Source organism: Sceloporus undulatus, chromosome 1 (genome assembly GCF_019175285.1).
Source record: "Sceloporus undulatus isolate JIND9_A2432 ecotype Alabama chromosome 1, SceUnd_v1.1, whole genome shotgun sequence".
Lineage (NCBI taxonomy): Eukaryota > Metazoa > Chordata > Lepidosauria > Squamata > Phrynosomatidae > Sceloporus > Sceloporus undulatus.
Genome location: NC_056522.1, coordinates 209929861 through 209946342, shown reverse-complemented (window position 1 = coordinate 209946342; position 16482 = coordinate 209929861). Strand labels below are relative to the sequence as shown.

General features: G+C 41.3%; 1 protein-coding gene across 8 annotated transcripts in view; it reads right to left on the bottom strand.

The window, feature by feature from the left end:
- LRP2 (LDL receptor related protein 2) overlaps window positions 1-16482 on the bottom strand; it is a 200915-nt gene that overhangs the window by 135399 nt on the left and 49034 nt on the right. For all 8 annotated transcript variants that reach the window (XM_042450031.1, XM_042450041.1, XM_042450070.1 and 5 more), the window contains exons 5-8: window positions 3141-3251; window positions 2706-2819; window positions 1810-1926; window positions 71-214 (exon numbers count right to left, since the gene is read on the bottom strand). In XM_042450031.1, the coding sequence (XP_042305965.1) occupies window positions 71-214; window positions 1810-1926; window positions 2706-2819; window positions 3141-3251 (486 nt within the window). The remainder of the gene's footprint in view (window positions 1-70; window positions 215-1809; window positions 1927-2705; window positions 2820-3140; window positions 3252-16482) is intronic.

Genomic DNA, 16482 nt, shown 5'->3' with positions numbered 1-16482 from the left:
AATCATCTTAGAAGTGCATCACAGTTGGCAATTCTGGTGTTCTATACACCTTTCTTGTGTTATTACTCACTGCAGAGCCTGCCTGCAGTTATGTTCGTTTCATCTTCTCCTGCAGGGCAATCTGGAGTTCCATCACAGACTTTACCAATTGGAATGCATTGCCCTGATGTAGGGCAGGCCCATTCTCCAGGGTAGCAATCTCGATGACCACTTTCTATAGAACAGAACAAAGAGACAGTGTGCAATGTTGTCAAATCCTATTTTAGGTGTGAAGAAGAATTTGGTTTTCCACGGTTTTTTTGCACAGCTTGGAAAAGTTAAGGTTTTTTTTTTTTTTTGGACTAAAACTCTCAGAATCACTCAGTCACGATGGTCACTACCTATACCCATTGGGAGATCCTGAGAAGTCAAGTCCAAAATGTAAGTTTTTAAGCTCATGCCTTTGCCGTTAACTTTCTAGCCATAGCATAGCATTAGGAAGCTTTAGCTCTAGCAGCAAGTGTTCCAGTTCCATGTCTCACTTTCCCATTCAATAAATAAACAGGATGTAAACGAGACAGTCTCACAAACACATACATACATACACACACACACACACACACACACACACACGAGTAGACTATTGGTACCCACTGAGGTTTGTTTCCAGGATCTCCTGTGGATACCAAAATCCATGGATGCTCAGGTACCATTATATACAATGTTGTAGTAAAATGGTATCCCTTCTAAAAAATGGAAAAATCAAGTTTTGCTTTTGGGATTTTTAAAAATATATATATTTTCAAGCCAAGCATAGCTGAATCTGTGGGCGCATAATTCATAAATACAGAGGGCCAACCGTACATACATATATATGATAAAAGTATCACATGAACACAATAAACTTTCCCACTATTTCCAAAGAAAAGTTCACACATTATGAAGAGATGCACTTTATACTCAACAACTGTCATCTCCAGACACTAGTCCCTGGAATATGTCTCTGTATATTATAAATACACCTGCAAGCAGGAATTAGAGAAATTTATAGATGGGATCTTTAGATATAATAAAATACTTCATGTAATCCCCTAAAAAACAAATGTATGAAGAACCTCTCAGTTTTCTCATCAATGTTACTGATAATATGTGTATTCTGACATACTTTGTGGAAAAACTCTTTTTGATTTCAGAACTACACCAGGATGAATCTGGAATCTCTGATATGGGCCAGAATGTTCCCCTTCTTTGACAAGGCCAATGGCTCCACCACACTGAGATTGAGACAAATGCTAAGAGGCCTGTGCTCTGTTTGCATACATATCTATGTAAGAATGAATCCTTGCTAGTGGTAGTGGTGGTTGTTGATATGATTAACATTTATTTTTTTAATGCATTGCACCATATATTATTTTAGGAGACGGGCTTTGTAACAGATCTTATCCATTAAAGGTATCCCACAATATCATCACAGAACACTAATTTATAACTCACTGGCCCACCATTGCATGCTGGACAGAGATTCTGATATACTGCATTTTAAGTACCACATAACCTAAACTTGCTAAGTCATAACCTAATGTACTGATTTTCCCTAATACCTTGCCTCTTGCCTCTCATTCTTTTTTAGCTCATGGATGCTTGATTTGTATTTGAAAATTAGTAACAAAACAAAACATATTGATAGAATTGCTTGTGTGAGCAGAACTTCTAAAAGTAAAAAAGATGGCAAGTTGTCTTCTAAATGCATTTGTAATAAGATTCATTAGAAAAAGTGATAGAGTTTTATCTGCAAATGGCCCACCAAATCCATGTAACTTCATTACTTACCACATCCTATTTCATCATCATTATCTTCACAATCATCATCTCCATCACAAATCCAGCTCTGATGAATGCAACGACCACTTGGGCAAGTGTAGAAATTCCCTTTACAAGTTGCATAAGCTAAAAAATAGAACAGCAAATATATATTATCAACAACAAAAATGTTCATATGTCATTTTTTAAGGTTACCTCACAGGCCTTAAACTTGGCTAAGTGGAAATCAAACTAACTGAAGCAAACTCTGTCCAACAGCCTCAGCAATAACTAAGACTACTGCTTACTTCCATCTTCTCTGTCTGACATTCAAGGAAGTAAACTGAACATCAATAGATAAGATAAGACCAGATCTGGAATATGGAACCATTCACTATAGAAGCAGAATAAAAATTAGTTTCAGTTTGACATGTTTTCAGATTCAGAGTCTGACTAAACCTTGCTTCAAAAATTCTGTCTGGCTTAAAAGGGAGTAAAAAGTAGTAAAAAGGGAGAGCAAGAGTGAAGTTGTCCATCAGTAATTAGCACACGGAAAGCAGACTTGAGGAAACAGGCAGCCCACTGGGTCAGTCCTAGTCACACATTGTATTTTTTATTAAAATTATATAATTATTTCCAGATAAGCATCTATAGTTCTAAAATACCACATGCACATCTTATCTAAAAATGTATCCTCTTTTTCAATTATGTCTTTCCCCTCTTTGAGTACAATAAGCGATCAGCCAAGGAGAGTAGCCTAGTGTTTTGAACACTACTCAAACTCAGTGTCTACTGAAATATTTTCTATTTCAGAATGCAATCCAGAAAGCAGGTGTAAATGATGAAATAAAATATTGTAGTATTCTAGGATAGTTAACTATTGGGATGCAAATGAATGAAAGAAGCCAAAGTGAAAATCAACATACTGCAAGAGTTTTCATCGCTCCTGTCTCCACAGTCATCATCATGATCACAGACAAAGGCTCGAGGGATGCATTCTCCATTTCCACACTGAAACTGAGCACTGGAGCATCCATGAGCTAAAAAAGAATGAGAGGCAATAAATGTGTCCTAGAAATAAATCCCACCACCTTTTACTTTATTATGACATTGGCTGTTCTCACACTGCAGAATGAGTGCAGTTCAACACTGCTTTAACTGTCATGACTCCATCCTATGGAATCCTGGGATTTGTAGTTTGTTGTGCCACTAGAACTCTCTGACAGAGAAAGCTAAATATCTCACAACACTACAAATCACAAAATTCTTTAGTACTGAGCCAGGGCAGCAATGTCAAATTAGTAGTGTAGATGCATCCTGAGTGTGTTGATTGTTCTGGGGCCTGAAAATGTAGTACTTACTACAGTTGGCTTCATCAGATGCATCTCTGCAGTCTACTTTGCCATCACAGTGCTGGCTTGCATTAAAACAGGCTCCATTGGAACAGGTTAACTGATCACATGTTGGATACTCTGCAAGAAGAGATAAAATTTACTTCAAAACAAGGATAGGAACTGTGTGGTCTGCAGGCCACATGCAACCTGCACTGGCCTTTTGTGCAGTTCTTGGAGGGCTTCCAAAGACCCCTCCCCCATGATATTCAGCAGAAATCAGCAATTGGTGCCTCCAAAAGCCTCTAGGGGGTGCAGTTACCCTGTTAAATGTCATTTGTACAAAACTGACCCCCAAACCGCAGTTGAGGTCCCAAACAACAATTATTTAGGCCCCGTCTGGGTTTTCCCCCCAAAGACAGCTGGTACACCCCATGGGAAGTGGCAAATGGGTACACGCGGCCTACAGATCTTCCACAGTGATATAATGTATCATTGACCACAGGTCGACAGAAGAGAAATCGGGATCTGTAATTTGCAACAGAGTTTGGCAAGGGTTTTTGGCTCCCTGCAGGATAATGGCAGCAAACGTCCCCTTCCTCACTGGGCTAAAGCAAAAGAAGACTTGGGGGGAAAATCAAGACAAGAGTTTTTTGTTTTTGTTTTTTATGAAAGAACATTTAAAAGTGGTTGTTTTTCAACTCATAAGCTCCAGGACAAAGAATTAGCTTGTTCTTTAATTTATGGCATGTATCCACCCAACTTTGGCTACTGTTTTCTACCTGGCTCTAGTTGATGGATCTCAGATTTCTAGTAAAATAAAAACTGGATCCCATAAGCCTCAAGTCTGCTTGTCTCTGAGCTAGACCATATCCTTGATTTTATTTTCTCTATGCAGCATACAGAAACAACAGAACCCACACTACGTCAGACTTGCTGAACCTGGAGCCTTTCAGATATATTGGCTGTACTAGTTGGGAATAGTAAGAGTTGCAGCCCAAGGTCACCACACTGGGGAGTATTGTTCCCAGTAGTCACCTATTTCCTTATCCTCTGATTTCAATCTCTTCACTGATCATTTCTGCCAAGGCTAATACTTTAAATCAGTTAAAATGCACAGAAAACAAGTAGTTTTATTTTAAGCACCATGGAGAGCCTACTAGAGCCTGCCTTGACATTATTTTCCTCCTCCTTCTCAGAACTCTCTTAGCAAGACAGTGAATGAAAGATTCGTACACTTTGGCACTAACTTTCTCATTTCTTGTCACATGCCGAAGTTGACTCCAACTTACAGCAACCCTTTCCCAGGGTTTTTTTTTTATCAGACCTGAAAAAGATTTTCTCTCCATATTCCTCTTAAACTGAGAGAGCATGATTTGCCTCAAGTCCCCCAGTGGGGATTAAAATCCTGGTCTCCCAATGTCCTAGTCCAAGGTTCAGATCGCTACACCATGGTGGCTTTCAAATTTCTCGTTCCTGTTATTGTTGTGTGCCTTCTAGTTGTTTCTGACTTATAGCAACCCTAAGGCAAACCTATCATGGGATTTTCTTGAAAAGATTTGTTCAAAGCGGGTTTGTCACTGTCTTCTTTCAAGGCACTGCCTTCTTCCAAGGGTTCATGGCTGAGTGGGAACTGAACCCTGGTCTCCAGAGCCATAGTCCAACACTGAAACCACTGTGATATGCTGGCTCTTAGCAACTTTTTCATTACCACAAAAAATATAACTGACTAAGCAAGAGATCCTAAAGTTATTTCAATATGAGATCTCTTGTCATTCAACAGATTAAACCCTCTTCAAGGAAGGCTCATTCATGTAAAAAGGGGGGATCCATGTCCCCCTCACCATTTTTTCTTTAAATTCTGCAAACTTGGGAGTATCTACAATCACAGCACTACAGAATCCACAGACACGTGACCAGAATTTGTTGTTATTGTGTGCCTTCAAGTCATTTCTGACTTACGGCAACCCTAAGGAAAACCTATGACAGGTTTATCTGAGGCTAACAGTGCGACTTGCTCAAAGCCACCCAGTGAGTTTCCATGGCTGAGGAAGGAATCAACCCAATTTTCAAACCACTACGATATGCTGGCTATCCCAATACCTTCTTTTAATAAGCATTTTTCTCACAATTCATTAGTTGGGGGAGAAATCAATTTGGAACATTCCATTACTAATTTGTTTATTTTAAAAAAAAACCTCTCATTTTTGTTTAATTTCAATTTGAGGAAAAGACTGAGGAAAACATTTCCAATTGTATTTCTAATTCATTTTCTATATAAGCAAGGAGCAACAACAATAGGACCTTATGAGCCAGTGACAGGATAATCATCAGGGACAGGTGGTCATTAAAGGCTAATGGGATTGTCTTGACAATACAACAACAGCTGTTAGCCGCAAAGCAGACAGTGGCACGTAGACAGTGGCTTAGCAGTGCAGAAATGCTTGATCAACACAGACTTCAGCCAAACCTTCAACCTGATATAACCCAGAGACTGTAAAACAGTATGTCACAGGAAACACAAAAACCACTATGTACAAAACATTAATTACATATGTAACAAGTAAAAAACTTCAGCAATAGTATTTGCCACTGGTGATATCTGGCTTTGAGCCTAGCCCCACAGATGATCTACAACAATGAACTAATAAATGGTTCTGATTTGAAGTTTGGTGGGGTATTCAGTCTAGTCTATCAGAGAACTCTGGTGCCTCACTAAACTATCTATCCCCGGATTCCACAGAATGGAGCCAGTAAATGATCTAGATAAAGAAGCAGCCTTGCACTGGCCTTCTCCAAAGTATACAGAGAGTGGCTTTAAAATTTTAGAAAAGATACACATCTTGCCTCTAGGAGCAAGGCATTCACTAAATCAGCATTCCATTTTCTGGCCACCCTGGGCAGCATCCTGTTAGGGATATATATGTGTGTGCATAAAGTATGGCTTAATGCACATGTTTCTCTCGTGTCTTTTTCTTTTTTAACATGGGGAGCTGCTGGCTATTCTTTAGCCTTTTGTGTCCTATTCAAAAATTGCCCCAGCAGCTATCTAACCCCGTAAGGCATTGCTGCAGCTTTTGCTCCTCCTGCTTCTCAATGGTGATGAGGGGAGGGAGTGGGGAGGCAATGCACATGATGATGAAGTAGCTGCTCCAGTAAAAACTGGAGGACACACTCAATCTGTGAGCATGAGATCCCCAGGACCATGAGACCAGCTGCTTCCTTGGGTGTATCCACACAGTAGAAATAAAGCAGTTTGACACCTGTCTAACTATCATGGTTCCATCTTATGGAATCCAGGGATATGTAGTTTTGTGAGGCACCATGGTGAATGCCTCATAAAACTTCAAATCCCAGAATTCTGCAGGATGGGGTCATGAAAGTTAAAGTGGTGTCAAACTGTTTTATTTTGGCAGTGTGACAGATCTCCTTAGCATGAATTCCTTATCCCTCCACTCCAGTAAAGAGCAACAGTAGTTCCTTCTGGGGTTTGATATTTGTCAGGGAAAGGGGGTGTGGAAACAGAATGGCTACTTGCTCAGGTGTCCTAACTACAAAGAGGACAAGGCACCATAAAATGTAGGGCAGTCAAGAAAAATGTATGGCATTACAAAATAAAAGCTAGAAACACTAATACTGTATAAATATAAATCCATGCTCCTTAGTCGTGTGCTCAAAAGGGAGGGTATTTTGGATTTCCTCTTGGACAGAAGGCTGAAATGTAAGACATGTCCTGGAAAAGGGTGACTTCTCATCACCCTGCATTTGCTTGATGTATGGTCCCAGATTATCTCTGCTAAAGACACTGCAAATAGCAAGAATCCAGGCAACAACTGTGGGTTTGTACAGATGTTGGCCCAAGCCCCAAGTATATAAAAATGGTGGCCTTTCATTCTCAGAGCAGAGCTAAATTCTTTATTTTGACTTCACTCTAATGGTGTACTTTACCATAGTGGCAAAGTTATATGGCTGAGAAATAAGGTATGGCCCGTGGGCAATATGCATCCCCCAGAGTCATTTTCTGAAGATCAGTTTTTTGTTCTTTACTGTTTCTTTCTTTTCTTTTCTTTTAATTTGCCCTAATTGCTGCCAAATGCCCTCTAGAAAATGTGGAGAAATTCCACACACAAACACACGCACGCACACACATTTTTCTTCCTGCAAGATGGCATTTGCACAGGTAATCCAGGTTGACACCACTTTAATTGCCACAGCTCAATGCTATGGAATTATGAGAATTTTAATTTCCTGAAACTTAGCCTTCTCGGTCAGAGCTCTGGTGGCATAGCAAACTACAGTTCCCAGAATTCCATAGCATTGAGCCATGGCTGTTAAAGTAATATCATCTTGGATGATTGCTGCAGCATGGATAAGGCCTAAGTAAGCCACCTTAGGCCCAGGAGTTGTAGGGTTGCCATAATTACCTTCCACAAAACTGGGACAAAATGTAAGACATGATGTAGAACAAAATGTAGGACAAATTGTAGGACATTTAAGGAAAATGGAGTACAAAAACATTAAAACCAGTATAAATTCATGCTACTGACTCATGCCCAAAATTTAGGACATTTTGACATTCTTCCTGGATAGAAGTTTGGGATGTAGCTTTGTGTGGTGGACTAGGACTCTGGAGACCAGGGTTCGCTGCCCTGCCTATTAGGTGACGTCAAACAAGTCACACTCTCTCTGCCTCCTCAGCAGAAAGCAGAAACCTCCTCTGAACAAATCTTGCCAATGCCAAGCAAACCCCAGGATAGGTTTCCTACGGCGGCAAGGCCATCTCAGAGGCGGAGGAGCGTCCTCTGCCTCAGAGGTTTTGCCGCCACCCGTGGCCTCTCTTCTCAGGGCCCAGCTAGGTGGCAAAGCCTTCTCCGTCGCAGGTGGCAGAGCCAAAAAGGGGAAGGAAGGCTTCCTTCCCCCCCACCACCTTGGCTTCGTCCCGGGGCAGGTGCTGAAGAGGGGAAGGAAGCCTCGCTGCTGCGAGGCTTCCTTCTCCTCCTAGGCTTCGTCCCAGGTGACCAGCGGAGCCTAAGAGGGGAGGGAAGCCTCGCCACGGCAAGGCTTCTTTCTCCTCCTCGGCTTCCTCCTGGGCAGCCAACCGAGCCTGCCGAAGAGGGGAGGGAAGCCTCACCACGGCAAGGCTTCCTTCTCCTCCTCGGCTTCGTTCCGGGTAGCCGGCTGAGCCTGCCAAAGAGGGCTTCCTTCTCTTCCTAAGCTTCGTCCCGGGCGGCTGGCAGAGCCCAAGAGGGGAGGGAAGCCTTGCTGTGGCGAGGCTTCCATCTCCTCCTCGGCTTCGTCCCGGCGGGCGGCCAGTGAAGCCGAAGAGAAGAGAGAAGCTTCGCCATGGAGAGGCTTCCTTCTCCTCCTCGGCTTCATCCCAGGCAGCTGGCAGAGCCGAAGAGAGGAGGGAAGCCTCGCCACAGCGAGGCTTCCTCCTCCTCCTCCTTTCTCCTTTGGGGCCCACCTGGCCAACTAGTCTCCGCCCCAAGGCCCAATCCGCCCCCGAGCCCTCCTCCCAGCAAGGCCCTGACCTTGCCAGGCCTGGGACATTCCAAACAGTCAAAAAACCAGGAATGTCCCGCCAAAAAGCGGGATATGGCAGCGCTAAGGAGATGTCTTTTTAAAACAGAAAGTAAACCAGAAGTAGCTTCCAATCGCTTCCTGTTTTGTTTTAAAAGGCTTTTTCTGGGTTAGAAACAGCCCAGGGACCTCTTAAAACAAGCCACTTTGCCCCCATGTCCCTAGAAGGCATGCCAGAGGGGGGGGGGATTTAATGGAGCAGATGTGGTGGGCTGATGGGGTTAATGCAGCTCCTAGCCTCCCTCAGTTTCCCACCCCAGTTTAATATCAAAATACCACAAAGAAATATAAGAGGAGGAGTTATTTGGTATCCTGCTTCACACAGCAAAATGGAGTGGTTGAGTTCTAGTCTTCCAGCACACTTCGGAAACTAAATACAGTGGACCCTTGTTATACGCTGGGGCTTGTTCCAGGATCCCCCGTGGTGTATAACAAAATCTGTGTATGCTCAAGTCCCATTAAATATAATGATGTAGCAAAATGGTGTCCCTTATAAAAAAAATGGAAAATCAAGGTTTGATATTTGAAATTTATACTTTTTTGAATATTTTCAAACCGTGGATGCTTGAATCTGTGTATAAAAAATCCGTGTATAAAAAGGACCATCTGTATATACACTTGCTTTCTGTTTTCACGGACTTCAGATCCGCAACCTGTGTTTACTCACGAGGAGCAAAGAGAGGGGGTTAAAATGGAGGACCCCCACGGCCGCTCATGAACACGCACCCCCATTTAAGCCTATGGGGCTTGAATATCTGTGAGTTTCTGTTTTCATGGGGGGGGGGATCTGGAATGGATCCTCCATGAAAATGGAGGGCTAACTGTATTACCGTATATACTCAACTATGCGTCAACCTCATGTATCAGTTGAAAGCAGGTTTTAGGGCCAAAATTATCTATCTAGATATGACCCCTATAGGGTGAAGACCTAGGGACATGTAACAAAGGATCTAAAGGACGAAACAAAGGATAAAAATGCCAAAGAGTGTACAAAATTCAGCAGGCATAACTGTTTGTGCTCATATTAAATGCTGGATGGATGAGGGAATAGAGGAGGGTTAGTGGACTGGACAGATTTCATTCTTGCCTTTCACAAGGGGATGTTTCTTTTGTATATATAATACATGAATTAAAGTGTAATACATACACTGACCCATGGATAAGTCGACTCAGGGTTTTGGGGCCAATTTTTTTACTAAAGGTTTTAGACTTATGTATTGTCATCTTATGTATTTAGACTTATGTCATCTTACTGACATTAATACAGAGAAATCGAATACAGCAACTATAACTTTCTGTATATAATCATGTACAGTATATACTGTATACAATAAGCCATAGTTGCTGTATTAGATTTCTCTGTATTAATGTCAGTAAGATAAATGCTAGGTAAGTAGGGAAACCAAAAGGACAGTCCTCTGTTCGAAGGTATCCACTGTTTAAAAAGTAGTCACACCCTATTTAAAGATAAAGAAAAGGTAAGAAGGGAAGGCAGGGTCCTTGATGCCGTCCTTCCACAGTAAGCACCATGATAACAGGCTGAACAGGTAGCTGACAGTGCACCATCTTCCTCAGAAAAGTGAGGCTTTTCATATTTCTATCTTTTCTTGTTGTAGTGTGCCTTCAAGTCATTTCCAACTTATGGTGACCCTAAAGAGAACCTACTATGCGATTTTTTTGGCAAGATTTGTTCAGAGGAGGTTTGCCTTTCCTTCCTCTAGGGCTCAGAGTGTGTTGCTTGACCAAGATCTTACAATGGGTTTTCATGACCAAAATAAGATTCAAACCCTGAGCCCCATTCCCACTGGGCTATAAAGCGACGAATCTTACTGTGAGTCACACTTGGAGCAAGTTCTTGAGTCGTATTCGAATCACGTCCATCGTTCCCATTACAAAAGGGAGCAAATGGACTCGGTTTTTCTTGACCCATGTTCTCGTTCCCAATGATATTTCTCTGTTGTATTTTGATGCTGATTTTTTTCTTCTCCGTTCCCATTGCCTGCCTGGAACTGGTTTTTCCTTTTTTAAGCTATCAATCAGGTGATTAGACGTTGCTTCTTTGCATTTTGATGTGAGTTATTTTTGTTCCTCTCTCCCATTTGCGTCCTTCAAACCTATTTTTTTCTGGGTGGGGAGGTTGTGGTCAATGGATCGCAGAAGCACCTGCGCACTTGGGCAGATAGGCGCCATTGTGCTTACCGCCCAGACACTGGAGCTCTGAGCCGTGAGGCGCTTAGGCACTCAGCAAAAACAGAAAAAGGAAAAAGAAGAAATAATAGTTATAAAAAGGGTGTGCAGTGGGTCTCCTCACACGTCAATCTATGTGGAGCGTGGGGGCTTGGCAGAGAGCCGTCATGCGTTTGGAGGCCAATGGAGCAATTTGCAATGTTCGGACACCCGACAGGGTGCCTAGGCGGTCGAAAGCTTTTTTTTTTTTAAAAGTAATTTGTCTACACACGCGATCCCCTTGCCCTGCTTTCTGCACCACCAGGAAAAGGCTATGCGAACGGGGGGAAATGGCGCCGTGAATGCAGGAAAGAGAACAAAGCGGGTGATACCCCCGGGACAGCCCCTTGAACATTGCTCCTCCCCTCCTAAAATATCAATTCAGACACCCTGTTGTTCACATTAGTTTGCCCCAGATCTGACACAGCAGCTGCAAAAAGAACCACGGGAAAAGTTCAGTCAGGATAACCCAGGTTATCCACCACTGATTCGGGTTTTCGCTGCAGAAATTGATCAAAGTAGGATTGAACGCGAATTCAAATGGGAACAATTTTCCTTAAACAAGGATTGAACACGAATTCAAATGGGAACAATGTCCCTATAATCCAATTCTTGATTCGCTTTATAGCCCAGTAGGAATTGGGCCCTGGTCTCCCAGAGTCCAAGTCCAACACTCAAACCACACTGGTCCTTATCTTTATTTGAATATGAATAGCTGCTTCTAAATTTGCCCCTATACATATAAACTTGCATATGCAAATATTATGCAGATCTGTGTCATCTCCTGTTTTGATCATTGTTTTCCTCCTTCTTTGAGTTATGCAAGTTTGAACAGATTTGTGACTGTAAAGGCTACATCTGCCAAAAGACTGGCATTTGAGAATTTAAAACACAATGAAAGGGTCTCAGACATTAGAAACAACAACAAGAAAGAACATTTTGATGTCACTGATTATAGACATGCTTAAATTTTGAATACATATGAATCTTTAATTTTATTTATAATCTATTTGGGGCATTTCCTGTCATTCATGGTCCTTTCTCTTATGAATTTAGAAGTGAGAATACACAGCCTGGATTCAAATTAGGTTATATTTTTGTTAAAAGCTAGTTAGGAAACAAAGGTGTGATTAAAAAAAATAGCACCTGACCCAACTGGATAAACTCAATTGTAAGAAGGGTAGTCAGCTGTGTAGAAGAGGGAATTTCAGCAGATGTTGCTAGTCACACAAGCACGGGGTGAAATTCCTTCGCCTGTACAATCGTTAAAAGTAGAGCCTTGTCTTGTTTTTCAACTCTAACTGTAAGGAAATTAGGACCATACTTTGCAAAGGTGACGAGAGGATGTGTTTTTCTTCTCCAAGCCTTTCCTAATTTTTTTTTATTTTTTAATTTTTGAGTTTTCATAAATTTTTATTATTAATTAATATTCTTAATATATACAATACGTATAATATGTCCACATATAAATATATCCCTACATTCTATTACATTTTAACAAATTATTTTATATTCCCCTCAGTGCCCTCCTTCCCCGGAACCATTTCCATCCTTATATTCCATCCAGAATTTCAGTTCATCTTGTGGAGGTAATCTTCCATCTTCTTTTCTCAGTACAGTACTTTCGCAATAAATTATTTCCAAATCCCCTCAAAGTCATTCATTTTCCATAGTCCTTTTTTACTTTCAGTTTACATGTCAATTTATCATTAATGGCTAATTTCCATACCTCTTTGTACCAATCCTCCACTTCTACATCTGTTTTCGTTTTCCAACACCTTGCTATTATTAATCTTGCTGCTGTATGCAAATTTGTTACCAAATTTTTTTCTTCTTTTTTCCATTTTTTTATAATTTTATAATGATAACAAAACTATACTCGGTCTTCTATCTATTTTTATATTCATAACATTTTCTATTTCTAATATCACTTTTTCCCAAAAATTTTGTACATATTTACATTGCCACCACATATGCGTGTATGACCCTACTTCTTGACAGCCTCTCCAATGATTTTTTTTAATTATTCTTATTAATATCATGTAGTCTCACTGGAGTCAGATACCATTTCCAAATCAACTTATAATAATTTTCTTTTATCCGAACCGATAAATTTTTCAGGTGTCTTTGTTCCCAAATTGTATCCCATTCCTTATCATTTATTTTACATCCTAATTCTTCTTCCCATTCTTCTTTCCTACAATTTTGACTTTGATTTTAGCTGCAATTTTGGGGAGGGGAAAGAACAAGGATTCTAAATTGCAGCAATGAATGTATGTAACTGGAAGGGAAAAAACCTTTTTTATGAAGCAGAGGCAACTTCAATACACTAATTAAACAGCCTGAGGCTGAAACACTAGTCTGATGTTTATCTTTGCCTTTGCATGAGTAGCTTTTTCTTGCTGTTAATCCCATTAGCAATAAAATGGGCTGTGGCTTTTGATCCACTCGTTCCATTTTACTTGGGAGCATAACTGGTGAGTTAATGCCAGGAGCACTGTGCATTTGCCCGGTCTATTAAATATCATACCTCATTGAGAAACAGGGTGTTTATCTCCTCCACAATTTAAACCAATTTCCAGCTAAAATAATGGCTCTTAATGTTCTCCTGGAGCAAAAAACAGCTGCTTGTATTTGTCTTGCATGAGTTCTGGAGATGGAGGGTGAATAGGTGACTGCAACTGCACATGAACTTTGCTCTGCATTCAATAAATTATAACCATTCAGGACTATTCCCCATTTTAAAATCACTTTGAAAGAAAAGAAACTGTGAAAAGGAAACTCTGCATTGCTCTTTCCTTACGTCAACAGTGGGGTAAAAACAAAATAACTGCCAGAGAACAAATAGTGTACAAACAATGCTTTGCCACCACTATTAATTTTAACATGGCAAAACGTGGCACATGCACTCCTCTGCAGTTGACCCCTTTGATTAATGTAATAATCAAACAAAACAGGTAAGAATGAGAAACAGTTAAAACTAATACAGTGGTACCCTGGGATACGAAAGCACCGCGTTACGAAATTTCCGGGATACGAAAAAATTCCATAGGAAAAAACTGTTCCGGGTTACGTTTTTTTTTTCGGCTTACGAAAAAAAATTTGGTGCTTTTCGGCGCTTTTTCGCACGAAATCGCGGCTTCCAGCGCTAGCGCCTATGGCTTTTTCGGCTAGCGAAAGATTTCGGGTTACAAAGGGCGCCGCGGAACGAATTAATTTCGTAACCCGGGGTACCACTGTACAATTAAATTAAACAGGATAACACTGTAAAATCTGAAATGCTCATGAGGTAATCAAAAACGTGTACAAGACAATTCATTGTGGGAACATCCCAGGTTTCCAGTGATGAGAGGGGCAGAAAAACAAGAAGAAAACTGCCTGAGACTACTAGATCCTCTTTTTAATTTGCCGGCCTTCACTGTTATTGTCTTGGGCTAGCAGCAGAAATTATATAACACAGGTTCACTCCAAACATGGTTTTCTTCTTTTCATGGAAGGATTTCAGCTTCAATGGAGCCCAACAATAGAAGAAGAGAAGGCATTTGAATCCTTCTCCTTTATCCTACAGACACCTGTATCTTCTGAAATGCTAATCAAGAGAATCAGGAGCTCTTTCAGAACCAATGGCACTTATTAGTTAATCCCACTGAATTCAGAGCTAAATGAGATTTGTGTAAAATAAAGGACTAGTCTGTGGTCATGCCGGCTGGAGGATTCTGGGAGCTGTAACCCCAAACCAGTAACATTTCTAAAACTCTGTCCAAAACAGCATGCAAGCATGGGGGTGGATGCAGTAAAAAAGACAAATTTGTGAAAATATGCCATTCCATCATTAAATCTGGGTCATGCCCTGTATGTATTCCAAACTCAGACTGATGTTTTACTTTACATGAATCCCACTTTCCTCTGAACTTACTTATTAGTGTCAATATATGGCAAAATAATAAAGATACATTTCTAGGACTGAACATTTTCTTTTGCCATCCGGCAAGATCAACACACAGACTCTTTATTGGGTCATGGGGTCATCATGGCTAAGGTTCAAACTGTAGTTCCACATTCAACACCTTCCCAATTTCTTTCCCTCTGCCTCCCTCTGTACTCCTCCACACCACCAGACATGCTCCAGAAGGCTTCAAGGTCCTCCACAGCAGATTTTTAGGGTACTTACTTTGGGTAAGTAAGGGTGGGAATCACCAGAAGTGGTTGAATCCAGCAGAAGTACAGCAATGTATGTACTAGCAACTCAATGTATGTACTAACAACTCAATGTATGTACTAGCAACTCAAGATTACCTGCACCTTCTTGCCTTGACCAGTGGTAGACAACTGTGGAAGTGGAGGATGCCTAATTGATCCCCAAGGAGACAGTGGAGGGTCGCACACCCCCATCCACCCATATCAGCAAAAAACGCTAAAACCGTTTTGATCCCAAACTCCACTGAGGAGGCATAGGGATATTTTCAGTATTTGGGGGGTCTTTCTGGGTAATTTTAGACACATGAAAGCCTTTTTAACAACAAGGAAAGGAGGGCCTCAAACAGATGACCCAAAAGGGCAGTCATTGGGCTGACCTGGGGATGGGGTGTGCATCTGATGCACATTCCCCAAATCGCCCAGAGGCTGCACCATGGCCACCTAACGTAGCTCAAACCTGGCCGCAAAAGGAATAGCCCTGGTGGCGCAGTGGTTAAATGCCTGTACTGCAGCCATTCACTCAAAACCACAAGGTTGCGAGTTCAAGACCAGCGAAAGGGCCCAAGCTCAACTCAGGCTTGCATCCTTCTGAGGTTGCTAAAATGAGTACCCAGACTGTTGGGGGCAAATTAGCTTACTTGCTAATTAGCTTACTTGCTGTTCACCGCTATGATCCTTGGAATAGCGGTATATAAATAAAACAAATTATTATTATTATTATTATTATCACTCCTTATCGCAGCTAATTCAGGACCACACCAGCAGCCACCCTCGGGACCACAGCATCTGGTTGCTGCAGTCCCACAGTGGTCCCACTTCCTATTCACTTCCTTTTTCAAAAAAGGTTTCTCTGGGGCTCAAATTGGTCTAGGTGCCCCAAAATGTAGTGGACATACACCACATCCTTTACTGGGCAGTGTGCGGGGGCAAAACAATTTTTTTGAAAAAAATTGCAAAATGTCTTATCACTGGGAGACCCAAGGGGCCTCCAAACATGGTGGAAATGCCCTCTAACACATCAACATTTTGAATCATTTTGGAATAAGAAAAATGGTTGTTATTGTTTTGCAAAAAATGATCTTTGATTCCTGGCGGGGGAGCCTGAGGGCAACAAATACAGCCCTGGAGGCCACACGCAGCCCATGGGCTATTCTTTGTACATCCCTGCCTTAGAATATTCCAGTTTACTGGTTTATTTGTTTGTTCATTGGATAAAACAGCCATTAGGCTTATTTTGTATCCACATTGTTTAGGGAAATCAGTTAGTAGTCTCTGTCCCAATTTTTGATGACTGAAATAAAGACATCATCTAGATTGGAGAATAACCTATCATGCTCCAAAGTATTCTAGTTGGGGACTAAAAATCTGC